The sequence below is a fragment of the Argopecten irradians genome, chromosome 3 (genome assembly GCF_041381155.1).
Source record: "Argopecten irradians isolate NY chromosome 3, Ai_NY, whole genome shotgun sequence".
NCBI classification, from domain to species: domain Eukaryota; kingdom Metazoa; phylum Mollusca; class Bivalvia; order Pectinida; family Pectinidae; genus Argopecten; species Argopecten irradians.
Window position 1 is genome coordinate 19829241 of NC_091136.1, and position 19596 is coordinate 19848836.

The window sequence follows — 19596 nt, forward strand, 5'->3', positions numbered from 1 at the left end:
AGCAATAGACGAAAAGCGATTTCAATAGCTCGTTAACCATTTGTTGATATGGGGTTCAAAAGTCGTCTTTCAAGATCAGATAAATTCAATAAAAGTATTTTGGCGTCTTATCCACAGTTTTCGTAACTTTGGATGTGACCGTCATCCCTAAAGTTCAAAGTGTGACCGATATCACTTTTATAACTTCTAATTAAGCACTGTATATGATTCTCCACTAGCAGATAATATGAATGAAATATTTTCTTCCAACAGCCATATAGTAAACGGGACAGTTTTGTGGTAGCAAAATTTATTTATTTGCAATTTATAACGTTTTAGTGAATATAATGTGACCGATATCCCTGCTGTCAAAAAATATTGTGTCGAGGTGTTTGCATTATCTGAGCTAGTTTGACGACATCTAATAATTTCACAGAGTCTCTAACAATACACTGTCTTTGACGCGCGATAGGTTTAGAAGATGCATTGCTTTTATGTCATAATTTCAGCCGATTTTCATCTTGAAGCGGGCGTTTTTTCATTGTTTTTGTGTGTCCGATATCACTTCCGGTGACGTAGGTTGTCCCCATTGGCCAATGCCACCCAAGACTACCCAATACTACATGTAAATATCTAATAAACCACTGTTTTGGGACTTAACCTAATTAATACTATTAAATTAAACTATATTTTGTCTTTAAAAATTAGTTTTGTGCAAAAATGTGTGTTTTAAAGCCAAATATCGCCAAATACTGGCCAACGAAACGACTAAATACCCAATACTACCCAATACTATATGTAAATAACTTATTAACTACGCTTTAATGACATAATCTATTTATTTATGTTTAATTAAAATAAAATTTGTCTTATAAAATGACTTTTGTGTAAAAATGTGTGTTTTAAAGCCAAATATCGCCCAGAAATTACCCAATACTGGCTAATGAAACGACAAAATACCCAATACTACATGTAAAAAACTTATTTACCACGCTTTTATGACATAATCTATTTATTTATGTTAAATTAAAGCAAAATTTGTCTTATAAAATGACTTTTGTGTAAAAATGTGTGTTTTAAAGCCAAATATCGCCCAGAAATTACCCAATACTGGCTAATGAAACGACAAAATACCCAATACTACATGTAAAAAACTTATTTACCACGCTTTTATGACATAATCTATTTATTTATGTTAAATTAAAGCAAAATTTGTCTTATAAAATGACTTTTGTGTAAAAATGTGTGTTTTAAAGCCAAATATCGCCCAGAAATTACCCAATACTGGCTAATGAAACGACAAAATACCCAATACTACATGTAAAAAACTTATTTACCACGCTTTTATGACATAATCTATTTATTTATGTTAAATCAAACTATATTTTGTTTTTAAAAATGACTTTTGTGCAAAAATGTGTGTTTTAAAGCCAAATATCGCCAAATACTGGCCAACGAAACGACTAAATACCCAATACTACCCAATACTATATGTAAATAACTTATTAACTACGCTTTAATGACATAATCTATTTATTTATGTTTAATTAAAATAAAATTTGTCTTATAAAATGACTTTTGTGTAAAAATGTGTGTTTTAAAGCCAAATATCGCCCAGAAATTACCCAATACTGGCTAATGAAACGACAAAATACCCAATACTACCCAATACTAGGACTACATGTAAAAAACTTATTTACCACGCTTTTATGACATAATCTATTTATTTATGTTAAATTAAAGCAAAATTTGTCTTATAAAATGACTTTTGTGTAAAAATGTGTGTTTTAAAGCCAAATATCGCCCAGAAATTACCCAATACTGGCTAATGAAACGACAAAATACCCAATACTACATGTAAAACACTTATTTACCACGCTTTTATGACATAATCTATTTATTTATGTTAAATCAAACTATATTTTGTTTTTAAAAATGACTTTTGTGCAAAAATGTGTGTTTTGAAGCCAAATATCGCTATACTGGCCAACGAAACGACTAAATACCCAATACTTTCCAATACTATATATGTAAATAACTTATTAACCACGCTTTAATGACATAATCTATTTATTTATGTTAAATTAAAATACAGTATGTATTATAAAATGAGTTTTGTGTAAAAATGTGTGCTTAAAAGTCTAATCGCCCGGAAATTACCCAATACTACATGTAAATAATTTATTAACCATTCCTATTATTGTGACATATTTTTTTTTTAATTTATAATCAAAATAAAGTTTGTTTTATAAAATGAGTTTTGTGTAAAAATGTGCGTTTTAAAGCCTAAATTATATTTTGCCTTAAAGGCCCATTACCTTTCCGGAGCAAAATATAGTTATTTCTCTCATATTTACTTTTTATTTCTTCAAAAAATCTAAACCATGCCATCATACACAGCCAGAATAACAACCATTTATATATCATTTTTTATATTACTAAAAACAATAAATATTACTTTTTGATTGAAGTTATAAAAGCTTGATATATGGATAAAAAGATATGAAAAGTTATAAACAAAACAAATATGATAACAAATAGTTCACCATATACTATGTGATTTTAAAGTAGGTAATACAATTCAAATGCTGTAATTTACACTTTAATTTTACTGAAGATCGCTCAAGATGATAGGGAATAGAATTTATTTTCATATTTAAATTTCATAAAGATAAATAAATATATCACTAAACAATTTGTAAAATATGCTTATTAACTGGAGATAAAAATGTGAATATAAAACTCTGATATCAGTGATAATGATTGGAAATCCAAGTGTTCATTTTTTGCCTTGTTATCTCAAACCTTCTGAAAATGATAAAAAAGAGTGTCAAAGCATATCACAGTTTGTCATTATTTTTCTCAATAGTAATACATTTGGAGCAAATCTAAATCGTGTACAAATTTAACAGAAGACAAATGAAAATGAAAAGGTGTAAGTGAAAACCACAAATATATGTTATGAATTTTACCTTTATTGTTTGTGAACTATATGATAATCTGAATAATATCAACAAACACTCACCAAAACATGCAAAGATTACAAGACTATATTATAAGATAAACGTGTAAGAGTCCGGTGTTCATGGAAAATATATTCTTCTGATAGAGTTAGTACAAAGATACACAATCAAATATACAAAACAAATAGGGCGCAGAATCGACCTCGCCATTTCACATAGAAAGGACATAACTAACAAATAATATCACAGATCATCACTAAAAAGTTCACCCGTCAAGGTGGTGAAGCTGTGAACTAATTGAGATGCACAATTAAAAATACCCGCTTTTTAACTAAGGAAAATAGAAACTGACGTATGGGGCTTCGACGAATGCATATAACAAATAATATCACAGATCATCACTAAAAAGTTCACCCGTCAAGGTGGTGAAGCTGTGAACTAATTGAGATGCACAATTAAAAATACCCGCTTTTTAACTAAGGAAAATAGAAACTGACGTATGGGGCTTCAAAGAATGCATAATAATATCACAGATCATCACTAAAAATTGCACCCGCAAAGGTAGTGAAGCTGTGAACCTAAGATATATTTGTATGTGCTTGTGTCAATATCCCCCTCTAACAACTGCAATTCTATCAACAGATTACGTATACAAGTTCCTTGTATGATGCTGTGGGATACTACTTTTTTTCAAAGTTGTTGTCTTTTCTGGTGGTGAAAGTTTTCTTTGTCCTGTTTTTTTTCCCGCAGGTTTGTTTTGGTTTTGGACATCTGTAATTGGTACCAACTGCTTGGAAATAATTTCTTTCTCGACTATTCTATTTTTGTATTTAGAAGTTTCCGAAAATGTCTGTCTTTTTCTAAAGCAGTTTTTTCTAACCATTTGCCTGACGCTACCAATAGTGAATTCAAATGACTGGTTAATTTGAAGTTTCCAGTATCATACAAGGCACGTCTTAAGTCTAGCATTTGAATTTTCGAAACTAGCGGCAACTTGTCAATGAGAACAGGTAAGCTGTGTTGTTTCCACTCTGCAGCTTGTTTTAGCCTATTGTTAATTGATTCCGAGTTGTTGTTTGTCCAAAGTGCCGAAATGACCTTCTCTCTCAGTGGCTTTATTACATAGGTTTTTAGTTTTGGTTCCAAATATCTATCCCAATAGGTTTTGAATTTTTCGTTGTTGTCTAAATGAGTTCTCAAGTCGTCTAACCGCACGATGTACTCGCTATCATTTTTGCTGAACACAATGCCATCTTCAGCGAAGATGATGTTGAGAATACGTTTCCTCCAATGCAAAGGGTTCCTGGACGTTTCTAAATATCTACCGACATTCTCGCGCAAGTGCTTTGTACAAAGCAAAAAAGTTGCAGGGTGGAAACATGAGTGCAGCGCCGACATCATTGCGCGTTCCTCATCTGACCCTATAACTAAATCATCTGTACCTAACATACACTTAACATGGGCAAAAAAAAGAATGATAAGTGGTACTCTCCCCATCCCAGTGCAAAAGTATTGGTCCAAGCATTATCGGATGATTCCTAGTTTCTATACGAACTACCCCTTGATTTTTATAACTCATAGCTGTTACAAAGCATTTGCCTAAGTTAAAGGTCTTATCAATCCCTATCACACTACCCCCATCCCCACAACAGTTTGACTTCATGTCAGCTATTTGTTCGTCACTGTATAACATGACGTTTGGAAGAGCGTGCCCAACATGCTGAATACTCCGAATGTACATTACTACCATTACATACAGCTGCTAAGATTCGAAGGACTTCGTCTGGGACATTGTGCTGTGGTTTGTTGTTTTGTTTTATGTTGTTGTTAAATATTTTGTTTCTAATTTGTTTATTTGATGAGGGGCCTAAAGCACTGTTGTCCTTTGAATTTTGATAACAAAGCTCTATTGCAGGTCATTTTTTAGCCTGCGAAGCAAACTCTTATGTAATTTTTGCCAAAGGCCTGCTCTCCATACGGTATCAACTGCCTTTTTGAAGTCTATAAAGGTACTGTATAGTTTTTTCCCCACTTGAAAGATATATAGATATGAGAATATGCAAAACGAAAACGTTATCAATAGTTGAATGACCTTTCCTAAAGCCTGCCTGGTTTCGAGATATTAAGTTAATTTGTTTTTCATATTCATTAAGTCGATTATTTATTATTGAAGTAAATAATTTGCCAAGACAACTTATCAATGTGATAGCTCTATAATAATCTGGGTCTTCCGGACTACCTTTAATTTTGTATATAGGTTTGATGATACCGACATTCCAACTATCCGGAATAATCCCCGTGTCTAAAATATTGAACAATTTACCATAAACAGAGAGCATCCCGGAGGAGAATTTTTCAAATATTCATTCAAAATACGATCCGGGCCGGACGCTTTGTTATTTTTTCAGTAATCGAATAGCTTTCTTTATTTCTATCTCGTTAATCGGTTGATTCAGTGTATTATTGACGTCATTATTGTTAAAATCAAGGTTGTCAATTTCATTTATAACATTATTATTTTCTTCTTCAGATGTTTTAAGTTTTTTGAAATAATAATGTAAAACGTCTATTGGTATGTTTGTTTCTGTTTTCTTCTTTTGTGAAAACTTATTAAGCGTTTTCCAAAACTCTTTTGGGTTTCGTTTCGCTTGATATTTTTTGTAGTTCTTTCTCAGTTGTTTTCTGTATTCTCTCCCTTTTTAATATTCATCGTGTGCTTAGTTTATGTTAATTTGTTAAATTTGTTCCTTATTTCATATTTATTAAAAGAGTTCCTGGCAAGTTTACAATCCTTGTTAAATGTAACCCTATTTAGGCTAGATTTTGATTTTCATATTGGGGGTCGTTTTATGTTTCCCGCCGTCGTCCTAAATACCGCGGGGTAGTTAATTATCTCTGCGCCAGACGGCAAAACGGCGAAATGACCCTCCACTGTAATCATATATTACGCAGGAAATCTGGCAAATGTTTGTTGTTGTAATCTCATCTTAGGCCATCGGTATATATTTTCTGATATTATTAATGTTTTTTAAGAAACCTTTATGTTTTGCTCCGGAAAGGTAGTGGGCTTTTAAGGAATATCACAAAACTAAATGGGGGAATTAACGCCAATCAACATTAGGGTATATCACAAAACTAAATGGGGGAATTAACACCAATCAACATTAAGGAATATCACAAAACTAAATGGGGGAATTAACGCCAATCAACATTAGGGTATATCACAAAACTAAATGGGGGAATTAACGCCAATCAACATTAGGGTATATCACAAAACTAAATGGGGGAATTAACGCCAATCAACAGGGAATATTACAAACTAAATGGGGGAATTAACGCCAATCAACATTAGGGTATATCACAAAACTAAATGGGGGAATTAACACCAATCAACATTAAGGAATATCACAAAACTAAATGGGGGAATTAACGCCAATCAACATTAGGGTATATCACAAAACTAAATGGGGGAATTAACACCAATCAACATTAAGGAATATCACAAAACTAAATGGGGGAATTAACGCCAATCAACATTAGGGTATATCACAAAACTAAATGGGGGAATTAACGCCAATCAACAGGGAATATTACAAAACTAAATGGGGGAATTCACGCCAATCAACATTAGGGTATATCACAAAACTAAATAGGGAAAATTAACGCCAATCAACATTAGGGAATATTGAAAAACTAAATGAGGGAATTAACGCCAATCAACATTAGGGTATATCACAAAACTAAATAGGGAAATTAACGCCAATCAACAGGGAATATTACAAAACTATATGGGGAAATTAACGCCAATCAACATTAGGGAATATTGAAAAACTAAATGGGGGAATTAACGCCAAATAACATTAGGGTATATCACAAAACTAAATGGGGGGATTAACGCCAATCAACAGGGAATATTACAAAACTAAATGGGGGAATTAACGCCAATCAACATTAGGGTATATCACAAAACTAAATAGGGAAATTAACGCCAATCAACATTAGGGAATATTGAAAAACTAAATGAGGGAATTAACGCCAATCAACATTAGGGTATATCACAAAACTAAATAGGGAAATTAACGCCAATCAACAGGGAATATTACAAAACTATATGGGGAAATTAACGCCAATCAACATTAGGGAATATTGAAAAACTAAATGGGGGAATTAACGCCAAATAACATTAGGGTATATCACAAAACTAAATGGGAGGATTAACGCCAATCAACAGGGAATATTACAAACTCAATGGGGAATTAACGCCAATCAACATTAGGGAATATTGAAAAACTAAATAATGGAGGAATTAACAAAAATCAACATTAATGGGGTAATTAACGCCAAATAACATTAGGGTATATCACAAAACTAAATGGGGGAATTAACGCCAATCAACATTAGGGAATATTGAAAAACTAAATGGGGGAATTAACGCCAATCAACATTAGGGTATATCACAAAACTAAATGGGGGAATTAACGCCAATCAACATTAGGGTATATCACAAAACAAAATAGGAGAATTAACGCCAATCAACATTAGGGTATATCACAAGACTAAATGGAGGAATTAACGCCAATCAACATTAGGGTATATCACAAAACTAAATGGGGGAATTAACGCCAATCAACATTAGGGTATATCAAAAAACTAAATGGGGGAATTAACGCCAATCAACATTAGGGTATATCACAAAACTAAATGGGGGAATTAACGCCAATCAACATTAGGGTATATCACAAAACTAAATAGGGGGATTAACGCCAATCAACAGGGAATATTACAAAACTAAATGGGGTAATTAACGCCAATCAACATTAGGGTATATCACAAAACTAAATGGGGGAATTAACGCCAATCAACATTAGGGTATATCAAAAAACTAAATGGGGGAATTAACGCCAATCAACATTAGGGTATATCACAAAACTAAATAGTGAAATTAACGCCAATCAACATTAGGGTATATCACAAAACTAAATAGTGAAATTAACGCCAATCAACATTAGGGTATATCACAAAACTAAATGGGGGAATTAACACCAATCAACATTAAGGAATATCACAAAACTAAATGGGGGAATTAACGCCAATCAACATTAGGGTATATCACAAAACTAAATGGGGGAATTAACGCCAATCAACATTAGGGTATATCACAAAACTAAATGGGGGAATTAACGCCAATCAACAGGGAATATTACAAAACTAAATGGGGGAATTAACGCCAATCAACATTAGGGTATATCACAAAACTAAATGGGGGAATTAACACCAAATCAACATTAAGGAATATCACAAAACTAAATGGGGGAATTAACGCCAATCAACATTAGGGTATATCACAAAACTAAATGGGGGAATTAACACCAATCAACATTAAGGAATATCACAAAACTAAATGGGGGAATTAACGCCAATCAACATTAGGGTATATCACAAAACTAAATGGGGGAATTAACGCCAATCAACAGGGAATATTACAAAACTAAATGGGGGAATTCACGCCAATCAACATTAGGGTATATCACAAAACTAAATAGGGAAATTAACGCCAATCAACATTAGGGAATATTGAAAAACTAAATGGGGGAATTAACGCCAATCAACATTAGGGTATATCACAAAACTAAATAGGGAAATTAACGCCAATCAACAGGGAATATTACAAAACTAAATGGGGAAATTAACGCCAATCAACATTAGGGAATATTGAAAAACTAAATGGGGGAATTAACGCCAAATAACATTAGGGTATATCACAAAACTAAATGGGGGAATTAACGCCAATCAACAGGGAATATTACAAAACTAAATGGGGGAATTAACGCCAATCAACATTAGGGTATATCACAAAACTAAATAGGGAAATTAACGCCAATCAACATTAGGGAATATTGAAAAACTAAATGGGGGAATTAACGCCAATCAACATTAGGGTATATCACAAAACTAAATAGGGGGATTAACGCCAATCAACAGGGAATATTACAAAACTATATGGGGAAATTAACGCCAATCAACATTAGGGAATATTGAAAAACTAAATGGGGGAATTAACGCCAAATAACATTAGGGTATATCACAAAACTAAATGGGAGGATTAACGCCAATCAACAGGGAATATTACAAAACTCAATGGGGGAATTAACGCCAATCAACATTAGGGAATATTGAAAAACTAAATAATGGAGGAATTAACAAAAATCAACATTAATGGGGTAATTAACGCCAAATAACATTAGGGTATATCACAAAACTAAATGGGGGAATTAACGCCAATCAACATTAGGGAATATTGAAAAACTAAATGGGGGAATTAACGCCAATCAACATTAGGGTATATCACAAAACTAAATGGGGGAATTAACGCCAATCAACATTAGGGTATATCACAAAACAAAATAGGAGAATTAACGCCAATCAACATTAGGGTATATCACAAAACTAAATGGGGGAATTAACGCCAATCAACATTAGGGTATATCACAAAACTAAATGGGGGAATTAACGCCAATCAACATTAGGGTATATCACAAAACTAAATGGGGGAATTAACGCCAATCAACATTAGGGTATATCACAAAACTAAATGGGGGAATTAACGCCAATCAACATTAGGGTATATCACAAAACTAAATAGGGGGAATTAACGCCTATCAACATTAGGGAATATCACAAAACTAAATGGGGTAATTAACGCCAATCAACATTAGGGTATATCACAAAACTAAATGGGGGAATTAACGCCAATCAACATTAGGGTATATCACAAAACTAAATGGGGGAATTAACGCCAATCAACATTAGGGTATATCACAAAACTAAATGGGGGAATTAACGCCAATCAACATTAGGGTATATCACAAAACTAAATGGGGGAATTAACGCCAATCAACATTAGGGTATATCACAAAACTAAATGGGGGAATTAACGCCAATCAACATTAGGGTATATCACAAAACTAAATAGGGAAATTAACGCCAATCAACATTAGGGTATATCACAAAACTAAATGGGGGAATTAACGCCAATCAACATTAGGGTATATCACAAAACTAAATAGGGAAATTAACGCCAATCAACATTAGGGAATATTGAAAAACTAAATGGGGGAATTAACGCCAATCAACATTAGGGTATATCACAAAACTAAATGGGGGAATTAACGCCAATCAACAGGGAATATTACAAAACTAAATGGGGTAATTAACGCCAATCAACATTAGGGTATATCACAAAACTAAATAGGGAAATTAACGCCAATCAACATTAGGGAATATTGAAAAACTAAATGGGGGAATTAACGCAAATCAACATTAGGGTATATCACAAAACTAAATGGGGGAATAAACGCCAAGCAACATTAGGGTATATCACAAAACTAAATGGGGGAATTAACGCCAATCAACATTAGGGTATATCACAAAACTAAATAGGGAAATTAACGCCAATCAACATTAGGGAATATTGAAAAACTAAATGGGGGAATTAACGCCAATCAACATTAGGGTATATCACAAAACTAAATGGGGGAATTAACGCCAATCAACATTAGGGTATATCACAAAACTAAATAGGGAAATTAACGCCAATCAACATTAGGGAATATTGAAAAACTAAATGGGGGAATTAACGCCAATCAACATTAGGGTATATCACAAAACTAAATGGGGGAATTAACGCCAATCAACATTAGGGTATATCACAAAACTAAATAGGGAAATTAACGCCAATCAACAGGGAATATTACAAAACTATATGGGGAAATTAACGCCAATCAACATTAGGGAATATTGCAAAACTAAATTGGTTAATTAACGCCAATCAACAGGGAATATTACAAACTCAATGGGGGAATTAACGCCAATCAACATTAGGGAATATTGCAAAACTAAATTGGTTAATTAACGCCAATCAACAGGGAATATTACAAACTCAATGGGGGAATAAACGCCAATCGACATTAGGGAATATTGAAAAACTAAATGGAGGAATTAACACAAATCAACATTAATGGGGGAATTAACGCCAAATAACATTAGGGTATATCACAAAACTAAATCGGGGAATTAACGCCAATCAACATTAGGGAATATTGAAAAACTAAATGGGGGAATTAACGCCAATCAACATTAGGGTATATCACAAAACTAAATAGGGGGATTAACGCCAATCAACATTAGGGTATATCACAAAACTAAATAGGGAAATTAACGCCAATCAACAGGGAATATTACAAAACTATATGGGGAAATTAACGCCAATCAACATTAGGGAATATTGAAAAACTAAATGGGGGAATTAACGCCAAATAACATTAGGGTATATCACAAAACTAAATGGGAGAATTAACGCCAATCAACAGGGAATATTACAAACTCAATGGGGAATTAACGGCAATCAACATTAGGGAATATTGAAAAACTAAATGGAGGAATTAACAAATATTAACATTAATGGGGGAATTAACGCCAAATAACATTAGGGAATATTGCAAAACTAAATGGGAGGATTATCGCCAATCAACAGGGAATATTACAAACTCAATGGGGGAATTAACGCCAATCAACATTAGGGAATATTGAAAAACTAAATGGAGGAATTAACACAAATCAACATTAATGGGGGAATTAACGCCAAATAACATTAGGGTATATCACAAAACTAAATGGGGGAATTAACGCCAATCAACATTAGGGAATATTGAAAAACTAAATGGGGGAATTAACGCCAATCAACATTAGGGTATATCACAAAACTAAATGGGGGAATTAACGCCAATCAACATTAGGAAATATTGAAAAACTAAATGGGGGAATTAACGCCAATCAACATTAGGGTATATCACAAAACTAAATGGGGGAATTAACGCCAATCAACATTAGGGTATATCACAAAACTAAATAGGGAAATTAACGCCAATCAACATTAGGGAATATTGAAAAACTAAATGGGGGAATTAACGCCAATCAACATTAGGGTATATCACAAAACTAAATGGGGGAATTAACGCCAATCAACATTAGGGTATATCACAAAACTAAATGGGGGAATTAACGCCAATCAACATTAGGGTATATCACAAAACTAAATAGGGAAATTAACGCCAATCAACATTAGGGAATATTGAAAAACTAAATGGGGGAATTAACGCCAATCAACATTAGGGTATATCACAAAACTAAATGGGGGAATTAACGCCAATCAACATTAGGGTATATCACAAAACTAAATAGGGAAATTAACGCCAATCAACAGGGAATATTACAAAACTAAATGGGGAAATTAACGCCAATCAACATTAGGGAATATTGAAAAACTAAATGGGGGAATTAACGCCAAATAACATTAGGGTATATCACAAAACTAAATGGGAGGATTAACGCCAATCAACAGGGAATATTACAAACTCAATGGGGGAATTAACGCCAATCAACATTAGGGAATATTGAAAAACTAAATGGAGGAATTAACACAAATCAACATTAATGGGGAAATTAACGCCAAATAACATTAGGGAGTATTGCAAAACTAAATGGGAGGATTAACGCCAATCAACAGGAAATATTACAAACTCAATGGGGGAATTAACGCCAATCAACATTAGGGAATATTGAAAAACTAAATGGAGGAATTAACACAAATCAACATTAATGGGGGAATTAACGCCAATCAACATTAGGGTATATCACAAAACTAAATGGGGTAATTAACGCCAATCAACATTAGGGTATATCACAAAACTAAATAGGGGAATTAACGCCAATCAACATTAGGGAATATTGAAAAACTAAATGGGGGAGTCAACACAAATCAACATTTGGGCATATCACAAAGCTAAATGGAGGAATTAACGCCAATCAACATTAGGGGATATCACAAAACTAAATGGAGGAATTAACGCCAATCAACCATAGGGGATATCACAAAATCATATCGGGAAACACCTAACATCCTTAGGGAATATCACAAAGTCAGATAGATATCTCTGCACTAATGCCCTGTCTGTGTTGGTCTTCAATGGAATTTGTTTATATGTTGATTGGACAGTGTCATTGAAATAATGTAAACAAGTATGAGTATTATTCCCGGGGAAAAGGAGAATATGACTTAAGACAAGATATCAATTTGCGCCCTCTGGTAGCCATAACCGATAAGTTTTAGTTTTGGATCTGACGATTTTTTTTTAAGTGACACAAAAAAAACACCTGTACATGTATGCTACGGTAGCTGTGAAAGGACCATGAAAATAAAAAGTTATTGTGTGCGAACGCAATAACAAACCTGGCAATTAAAGGCCCACTACCTTTCTGAAACGGCTTTTAATTTTTAAAATGGGAATGAAAAACGAGATCGATAATTTTGTAGAGTCACAAAAGTTATTAACTTACCGATAATGCTACACGTATGATCACCTTCTGAAAAATTTTATAAAAAAATATAAAATGTTAATTTTCATAACGCGGGTCGTTTTATGTTTCCCGCCGTCGTCCTAAATACCGCGTGGTAGTTGATTATCTCTGCGCCAGACGGCAAAACGGCGAAATGACCCTCCACTGTAATCATATATTACGCAGGAAATCTGGCAAATGTTTGGTGTCATCTTAGGCCATCGGTATACATTTTCTGATATTATTAATGTTTTTCAAAAAAAAAAACTTTATGTTTTGCTCCGGAAAGGTAGTGGGCCTTTAACTGCCAATTACTCAATGATATATTATTGCGTGCGAACGCAATACTTTTGCGTTCGTTCGCACGCAATAACTTTATTTTACATGTCCTTTCACAGCCAGCGTAGTATGCAAATACCTGCCGGATGCAACCATCTTAATCATTTTTTCTTACATATATCTGCCCCAGTAAATATTATATTATGTATACTGTAAACCAACTGAGTTTCGCGTTATCATACCTCAGGAGTTTTTTTTGTGGGGATTTTATTTGCACGATTTCTTTTCACACAAACTTTTTCTTTCGGAAATACGCAAAATTAAATCGAAAGCGATAATCAACTAACAATCAATCATGTGAGGCAGCGGGTGCTCGAGCCGCACTCGATATGGTGGTCTCTCGTGCATTTGTTTTGGCACTATTATCCGAGGCGTGTTGTGGATAGCGAGAAACTCTATATATATCTGTGTTTCTAAACACACAGAACCACATCTATGTGGATATTCGAGAGAAATGTTTAATGTATGACTTCAGCATCCGGATACTCAAGGGGTTGCTATCATTGACGTTATATCCACCTCTGGATTATCTCATAGTAAATCCGTAGGCATCAGAAGACACAAGTAATTCGATCTTTTGATGCACATCAAAGGAATTGTATAACAGTACACTGTGGTTGACTGTGTTGCGTTAAAGTCGTGTGTCGCTCTCTCTATAATCTTCAAAGGAAGTGTCTGCAGGCCGGTGATTAGTTAGGTTGGGTTTTTTCTCTCATGAACTGCAACCAGTTTTACTATGAGTTGATACATGTAGTCCAGGGTGGATATGACGTCAGCGATAGTAACCCCTGGAGTATCGGGGATGTGATTTCACACATGTTGAATATATTTGTAATGATAACATCATTTTCAATTATGAATGATAATTGATTGATAAAATAACCATAAAAATGATGGAATAGAAATCATAGACTTTATTTGTGTACCATACATTCGGTGAAATGATAATAAGCAATGGTCGAATGGTCCGTTAATGATGTGAGATCCATGTTACGGGGTATGAAGGCGAAACACTATCCTCCCTTACTTTGTCATTCTTAGCCCCATCAATTATTCTAGCTCGACAAATGACATAGATCTGCTAAAAATGCAAAACTATTTGAACGAAAATGGTAAAAAAATAGATCCTCGGTCAACAGACTTGAAAAAAAATGTTTGAAAAATAATATATGGCGAAGATTACTTCTTTGTCCAATATTTAATATTTGAAGTATTTTGTTTATCCTACAGACATACGTTTGCAGGGATCCCGTGTTACATGGAACATACACAAGGGGCATTATTAACAAAAACTAAGGTGCTATAACCAATTAACAACTCAACAACAGTGTTCTTCTCTACACATACAGTTGTAACCTGCCATACAATGTTAGGGGGTGTTTGTTGTTAGATTGGAATGATATTATGAAACTAAAACTAACAAGATATATAGATATGTCAAAGCATTACTGATTAGAAATATGATCAAATGTTTGATTGCTCAACTCCTGTTAGTTCATTAGATACATGTAAAAGTTCATATTGTAAGTAAAAAGGAAAAAAATATAGGTTATGTTATATCATCATGATTAGAAGAAATAAGTATCAACACAGACTATATTGTCTTCAGCCTGGATATTTAGCCATAATCGACTCGTTTCCTGTCATAATTGTCTCATTCGATGTTATCTGTGGTTTTGTTGCAGACATAAAATGTGTTTTAAGAAGGACACGTTGCAGCATTTTCAAATTTCCCACTGACATTGATTAAGATATACATGATGATTGCTCCTAGGGTGGACCCCGCCTGTGAACCGATACCGTACACCCTCAGCGACTCCTTTCCCTCACTTCGAAACAGCGTTGCTATGGTAACCTTAGCAAACGTTAATAGTGCCATGGTGATGATCCAAGCTAACACCTGAAATTATAAAATACACATTAAACAATAATGCTTGTATTTGTTTCTAATCGACGTAGGTCAAACCTAGGTCATATGAAATGCTTTGGACATATTTGATAACTATCTTCGTCTGTTTCGGCATCTCATCATTTGTAATTGTCAATATCGATATATTATATAATGGTATCAAAAATGAGCTGAAAAGTTTGATGTTCAGAATTTGACACGACAAACGTAAATTAGATACTATAACACTGTCTATAAGTAAAGCAGCGAACCGTACCACAAGAATGGGACCGGCACCACTGTCCAATAGTATAGCGTCAGGGCTTGCTGATGCGGTATACATAATGAAGGCGGTAGTTGCAAAACCACCAGCAGCAACGCAGCATATGATTCTTTGAGGCACAACGGGGAACAGAAACGCCAAGAAACAAGCAATCGGATTGGCGATATTAGACAGCGTCACTGACCAATGGTAGACGTCGTTACCGTATGGCAGACAGGAGTAGGTTTGCACAGGTGGAAGGCAGCCATTAGTTACTGTATTGATCAGCAAGTTTAAGATGAGAAATCCAGCCAATGAAATATGTGTCATCTCCTTTACTTCTTCTTCCGGTTTGTACATATCCTTTACATGTAAGCCTACTTGGTTCTCATTGTCTATGGTATTATCATTATCGTGTGGGTCAGTGCTAATGGGTGAATACTCTTGTTTACAACAAGGCAGCGTGTTAAGTAGTACAAATGATATCAAACAAAGCAACATTACTAAAAACAAGAAAAGCATAAAATGTTCCACAGAAAATATCGGCTTTTGGTAAACAGGCATTAGTGCATAGTTAGTGATGTTATCAACAAATGACGTCACATTCTCACAGGTCATGCTGCCAACTCCCTGTGCTATAGCTGCAACACTTGGCAACAGCCCGCTCAATCCCTGACCAATGAAAAACGCTGTTATATAATGCTTCTTAAACATTGTCATAAAAGGAAGGAACACAACGGAGGTTGAGCAGCAGACGGTTGCTAGAACGAAAACGAGCGTCAACAATCCAGTACTGTGGCACTGACCGGCGATAAAAGATGTCGTGTCCCAGAAAAACAATAGGCATAAGACTGACGCACAGCCGACTGTCACCAGGGCGTAAATGATGAACTTATCGCTAATTTTGTCCTTGGCGAAATGGAAAAGAATAGCTAATCCTATCGGACCTATATTAGCTACCTGGATGATGACGTTTAGGTAGGATGGGAGTGCCCATCCCTCGGGTAAACTGGGCACCATAAGGGGTAGTTCTACCCAAATACCGTTCAGAGTTAGCCATGAACCGGTTCCAAATAACACTACTAGGATATACACACCAGCACTGTTCATTCTGGAATGTAAGTATCTGGAAAAAAATGAAGAAAAACAATGTTTACATATACATCATTCAGATCCAAATAGAATGATAAGAATGAAGAGATATTTTTCATAATGTCGAATGATCAGTAAATGTTAGAGTATGACCTATTTAAAGCCCCGCACATACATTCGGTTAGAGTATGGTTTTTTTTTGTTACCATGTCATAGCGAAGACTCTGCACTACTTTGTGAGTCCTGCATGTACCTGACGACAGCATGTTGCCAGATTTACGTTGAACAACACATCGACCCAATAATATAAGTGATAATGGGTAAGGCTACGAGGAAGTTCATATTCTCCATACTTGACAGGATTATCCAGCGTCGCTAGAGGAAATAACAATACACTACCTAGGGTGAGAGTGGAGAATCCTAACCCTAGAGATAAGATTGTGATGTTATCAAACACGAGGCTTTGGGTAAGATGATTTAGTTATCCCAAATATGAAATTGTGCTGAAGTGTTTGACAACTTAAAAAACCTTATCCCTTTAATTGGGATCTCCTATCTCACTCCAAAGGAGGTGGAAGATTCCTTTTTACTCTTATCCTGTGATCAGTCTGTGTCTTTAATAATGACATGACAAAATACAAGCAAGGATGACATGACCTGAATGAATTGTTATCGGTTATCATTACATTGTTGTCGTGACGTCAAGCAACTGTTATCGCGACGTAATGCTTCTGTTGCCTCAACATCACGTAGAATTGTTGAGAACAAGCAATGATCTGGTGTTTCGTTTCTTTACTCTTGAGTGAGATTTATATAACTTTTCATCCCCTTTTGGAATCAGACAGGAGAATCCCAACAGCAGTGGTAAGATTAAGATGTTAAACATGAGGTAAACACGAGACTGTACCGGTGAAATTTCGGATATCTCTGTCTGGTGTCAGAGAAAGAAAGTTTTCGCACCACTTTGGCTTGTAACTTGACAGACTCGTGTACGTTTACTTACTCTTTATTAGTACATGTAACTAGACAATGGCATGCAGATTAATGCGTAGTTGATGATCAGTTTTACATGAAACCGTTTATTCTCGATACAAGTCTTAAGGTGATTTGGAGTATACAATCTAGACACAACTTTGGCCACACCAGAGATGATATTCATTATAACGCTTAAAGAATATTCTGTCCATGCATAAGACATTTGCTGGCTCAAATTATTGACATGCATTGACTTTTCACTGATATTTTATTTCTCTGACTGGTTTTAAAAATAGAACGTAATTCGTTATTTAAACCCTTTCTGCTAATACTAGAATTGTGAATGTTCTAGACGAGTTTAATGTCTTTGCTTTGATAACACTCATTAATCAAGAGATTATATAAGCATCCTTGTATCCAACGCAATATTTCAGGAAATCGCCGTTACTACATGTATGTACCTCTTGCTGTTAACAATAGAGGATATAGTATAATACACGAAAAAGGAGTAAAAAAAACCCCGTTAACCAAACCAATAAAATCACACAGTGATCTTTTGTTTAGTGAAGAAGAAAGGAGAACTTAAAGGCACACTACCTTTCCGAAACCGATTTTAATTCAATTTTCAAATTGGAATTTAAAACGAGATTGACAATTTTGTAGTCACAAAGGTTATCAGCTACCGTTATTACAACACTGATCATCACCTTCTGAACAATGTAATTAAAATAAAACGAATGTAAAATTTCATAACGCCGGTCGTCTTATACTCCCAACCTTCGTCCTAATTACCTCGCGTTAGTTGACTAACACTGCGCCAGACACTAAATCTACACTGATAACATAGCTTACACAGGACATCATGCTATGATTGGTGTTATAACCTCATCTTAGGCCATTAATATCATGTATATTTTCTTACGATAGTTTTGTTGTTCAGAAAAAAATTGTTTCGGAAAGGTTGTGGAACTTTAATGTAACTTTTCGTCAAATGTGTTATTAAAACAAATAAAGATGTATCATAAGATAAGTCTGGATAAATGTCAACATATCATTTATTGTTTCAATTAATTGTTTTGATTTTATTTGATAAGTGATATTTCGATAAATGAATACGGAATTCGAATTGGATTATAAGTCTACAATATTATATATTAACGTTATAACTGCAGCTTACATACCTGCTGTCTGTTATATCTGTCCGCTTCCTTTCTCTGAGTCATATACAAACCTAGTTACCTTTATATAGGTGTACCTATACAGGTACATTGGTCATTGATATGCACGGTCAGTATCACCTTTATACAACAATCTCCCTTTATTGCGTAAATTATTTTAATCTTGGTTAATAAAAAGAGTGCATCATAAATGTGCATGTCCATAAAATTGCAACACTATTTTGTCATATTTTGTGATCAGATGGTTCACAAACAATATTTTGAATATAGTTTTGTTATACATGTACATTTGTCAAGAAAAATGTGTTCTGTGGCACTCAATATAACATCTACTTTCTGGGAAGATTTTATATAATCTCCGTACGTAAATATTGATATTAAGCAAATAAACCTGCAGGTATCTTAATATTCATAATAGAAATATACATCATCTATGTGCTATTGGGAATCAAGAATTTAAACGTTTGGTGCTTTGCGACCTTAACAGGAATTAAGTAACAATAATAAATTAGAGATTAACAATAA

The 19596-nt window shown here is 34.3% G+C and overlaps 1 protein-coding gene across 1 annotated transcript; it reads right to left on the minus strand.

The window, feature by feature from the left end:
- Positions 1-14570: 14570 nt before the first annotated feature.
- On the minus strand, positions 14571-19148 carry LOC138317777 (riboflavin transporter 2-like). The gene is made up of 3 exons (XM_069259667.1): positions 19075-19148; positions 15842-16952; positions 14571-15576 (listed from the first exon to the last, which is right to left on the minus strand). The coding sequence occupies exons 2-3, from the start codon at positions 16934-16936 to the stop codon at positions 15376-15378; spliced, it is 1296 nt and encodes a 431-aa protein (XP_069115768.1). The 5' UTR covers positions 16937-16952; positions 19075-19148; the 3' UTR covers positions 14571-15375.
- Positions 19149-19596: the final 448 nt, after the last annotated feature.